General features: G+C 56.2%; 1 protein-coding gene across 1 annotated transcript; it reads left to right on the top strand.

Moving 5' to 3' along the window:
• The first annotated feature begins 849 nt into the window (after nucleotides 1–849).
• PRRX2 (paired related homeobox 2) lies at nucleotides 850–2,634 on the top strand. Its single transcript, XM_009998996.1, has 4 exons — nucleotides 850–949; nucleotides 1,040–1,224; nucleotides 1,400–1,578; nucleotides 2,131–2,634. The coding sequence occupies exons 1-4, from the start codon at nucleotides 850–852 to the stop codon at nucleotides 2,264–2,266; spliced, it is 600 nt and encodes a 199-aa protein (XP_009997298.1). The 3' UTR covers nucleotides 2,267–2,634.
• The last annotated feature ends 410 nt before the right edge of the window (nucleotides 2,635–3,044 follow it).

The following is a 3,044-nucleotide window of genomic DNA, read 5'->3' as shown; positions in this document are numbered from 1 at the left end:
AGCAGCTTCAGGGAGCAGTAATCCCTGCCATCGTGGCCTCTGCAATGATATAGAGCAGAAAACTCCAATATAACCCCACCATGAATCAGAACGTCATAAAACTATTAACATTTCAAATAATTCCAAAATACTTTCCCACCAGTAGGTACAGATTGGATCCAGATGCCTTATTAACAGGGAGAACAGTTACCCAGTACCTCTGTAAGGCAGCACGACAGCGAGACGTGTTCCTCATGAAGCCTTTGCAAGCAGCTGCCCGGGTATCTCAGAAAAAGACTCCATAAACTTGCCTAAACCTGGTGATATTAGTGACAAAGAGGAGATTAATCTCAGCCTGGCTGGGAGCCCAGGATCGATACTGAGAAACCCAACTACAGCCCCAGCTTCATGTTTCCATGAGCCAGCAAAGCCAGAAATAAACCCTGCGGAGGCTGAGCCCTGCGAGACGCGCTGCTGTTTGCTCCTAGCTCTGAGGACCAGGTTGGAGGAGCAGATGCTCAGCTGCAGCCTTGTGTCACCTTGGGGACCATGCTACAGCCAGGGCTTCAGGGGGTGTGAGCTGAGACCCACATCTCAGAGACCTCTTGGTGCTGAATTTCAATTGCCATCCATGAAAGCTTGAGCTAAACCTTTAGAAGAGCCAAGCCCAAGACTCCTAGTGGACATGTCCACATTGAGGTGGGGGCTGTGAGATGCAGTCCCAGCAGTTTGGATCCAGAGCTGCCTCAGAGTCCACTGAGACTGGTATTTAAAAATTGAGTCTGGGTGTTTTTAGTCAGATGTGAAACCACCACAGGTCTTCCAAATGCTGGGTTTAAGCCTAAACTCCAGCAGGTCCTAAAACAGGTTATGATTCTCATGGAGACCCCAGGGTTGCTTCTCACAGAGCCCCAGGTGCCTGCAGGGAGCAGAGCTGGTTTGGAGCAGGGCAGTGCAGCCCCCCAGGATGGTTTTGAGCCTGGCCAGGTCCCTTTGTGGGGTCTCTGGGGTCTTGCACGGGTCTGGTTCTCACGTGGCCTCTCCTGTGCTGTCCCCACAGGTGAGAGCCTGAGCCCAAGTCGTGGGGCAGCCAAGAGGAAGAAGAAGCAGAGGAGGAACCGCACGACCTTCAACAGCAGCCAACTGCAGGCTCTGGAGAGGGTCTTTGAGAGGACGCACTACCCTGACGCCTTCGTGCGGGAGGAGCTGGCCAGGAGGGTCAACCTCAGCGAGGCCAGAGTCCAGGTGAGCAAAGGTTGGTGTGGGAGAAAACAACACCTTCTGCCTTCTCCCCAGGCAGGAGCAGGGACTGTCCCCTCTCCCATGTCATCCTGCACGTGGCCACAATCAGTAGGACGGATGCTCGGGACATCCCTGCTCTCCCTGGGCTCCCCACTGACCACCCTCCCTCCCCACACAGGTTTGGTTTCAGAACCGAAGGGCCAAGTTTCGCCGGAACGAGAGGGCCATGCTGGCCAACAGGTCAGCATCACTCCTCAAATCCTACAGCCAGGAAGCTGCCATCGAGCAGCCCATGGCACCACGGCCCACCACCCTCACCCCGGAGTATCTCTCCTGGACCAGCACTTCCCCATACAGGTAGGTGCAGGCACTGGAGGACCTGGGGAAGAGGTGGCCATGGGGCAGGCTGCCTGGGGACCACCCCACCACCACAGGACTGCAGCCCTGTGCTGCTGCTGAGGACACTGGGGGTTTTGTGGGGCTGAAAGGAGCTCGTCTGGCTTTGCTTTGGGAACCTGTTTCAGCCCCATCTGAGCATCCCCTGACTCACGCTCAGCAGGTTTCCCTGCCTCCAGGCATTTCAGGGCCCAAGTGGGGGCCCTGATTGTTGCAAGGGATTCACTTGGCCTTATGCTGACCCTTCCCACATCTTGGCACGCTGGGTGGCATAGGTCTCTACTGGTTCCCAGCTCTCCCCATCCAGCCATCTAATCCAAAAGATCAAGGCAGGACCTCCTGGTACATAGTTTGAGGGTTCCCACATGCATCCAGCCACAGAAAAATGCTGAAGCCTTGACTGCACTTGTGGGAGATGCCTAAGAGGGAATGTGCTGGGAAGCCAGCAGGACCTCACGGGGCACAGGGTCTCTGTGGGCCATGCCTCATTCCCGCCCTGCTCCCTCCCCACAGCACTGTGCCCTCCTACAGCTCCAGCGGGACCGCGACGCCCACCCAAGGGGTCAACATGGCCAACAGCATCGCCAGCCTGCGCCTCAAAGCCAAAGAGTTCAGCCTTCACCAGAACCAGGTGCCGACCGTGAACTGAGCAGGGCAAAGCCCCCCCCATGGCCTCAGCTGGGACACAGCGTGGACGCAGCTCCTGGGCTGGTCCAGGAGGAATCCACCACCTGCCCAACCCACGTGCACTCATCCAACATCTCAGCACCTCTTCTCTCCTCTTCTCTTCCCTTTTGAAGGTAGAGTCAGACCCAGGCCGAAGTGGCACGTAATTATAGCCACATATGGAGCAAACTTGGTTAGGAACTTGCTTTTCTGCACACCCTTATACTAACGGCTATATATACACACACATACCCCCCACGCGCTCTTCGAGGACAAACAGACTTGCCAAGGGAACAAGAATTTGCTTCCAAACATGGAAGGATCTTGGACTATTGGATTTGACCAATTTGGGTATCTCACCCAGAGAGCCAAAGAGTTATTTGGTCTTCTCCTCCCGCAGGGACAGCTGCAGCGGTGGGAGGGTCATGAGCCCACTCAAAGCCGACCCACATGTCCACCTCTTTGTGCATCCCCATCCACAGTGCTTGGGAGAGACTTTGGGAAGCTGACAGCTCATCTCTGCCGTGGCTAGTCCCAACCAGCACTGTTCTGCCTCCGTTTAGGAGCTGCCTATGTTGATGGCCTCAGGCTTTGCCCCTTCCCAGAGCGACTAGGGGGGATGGAGCATCTCGACAGACTCGCTGGGAGCCTGTGAGCTCTCCCTCAAGCTGGGGGAGCATCGCTGGTCCCCAGGCAGGCACCACTGCCCCTGCCTCTGTGGCTTTGCCAGCGATCCAGCAGAGCCCCAGGTCATTGAACCA

This window comes from Chaetura pelagica, unplaced genomic scaffold, assembly GCF_000747805.2.
Source record: "Chaetura pelagica isolate M959 unplaced genomic scaffold, ChaPel_1.0 scaffold405, whole genome shotgun sequence".
NCBI lineage: Eukaryota > Metazoa > Chordata > Aves > Apodiformes > Apodidae > Chaetura > Chaetura pelagica.
Note: the sequence above shows the minus strand (reverse complement) of the source record. Positions and strands in the feature narration are given on the sequence as shown.

Excerpts from the sequence above, each read along its gene's own strand:
- PRRX2 (XM_009998996.1), top strand. The coding sequence starts at position 850 with ATGATTCTCATGGAGACCCCAGGGTTGCTTCTCACAGAGCCCCAGGTG. Across the intron at positions 950-1,039 it reads CAGTGCAGCCCCCCAGGATG|GTGAGAGCCTGAGCCCAAGT; the intron begins GTTTTGAGCCTG and ends CTGTCCCCACAG. Across the intron at positions 1,225-1,399 it reads TCAGCGAGGCCAGAGTCCAG|GTTTGGTTTCAGAACCGAAG; the intron begins GTGAGCAAAGGT and ends CTCCCCACACAG.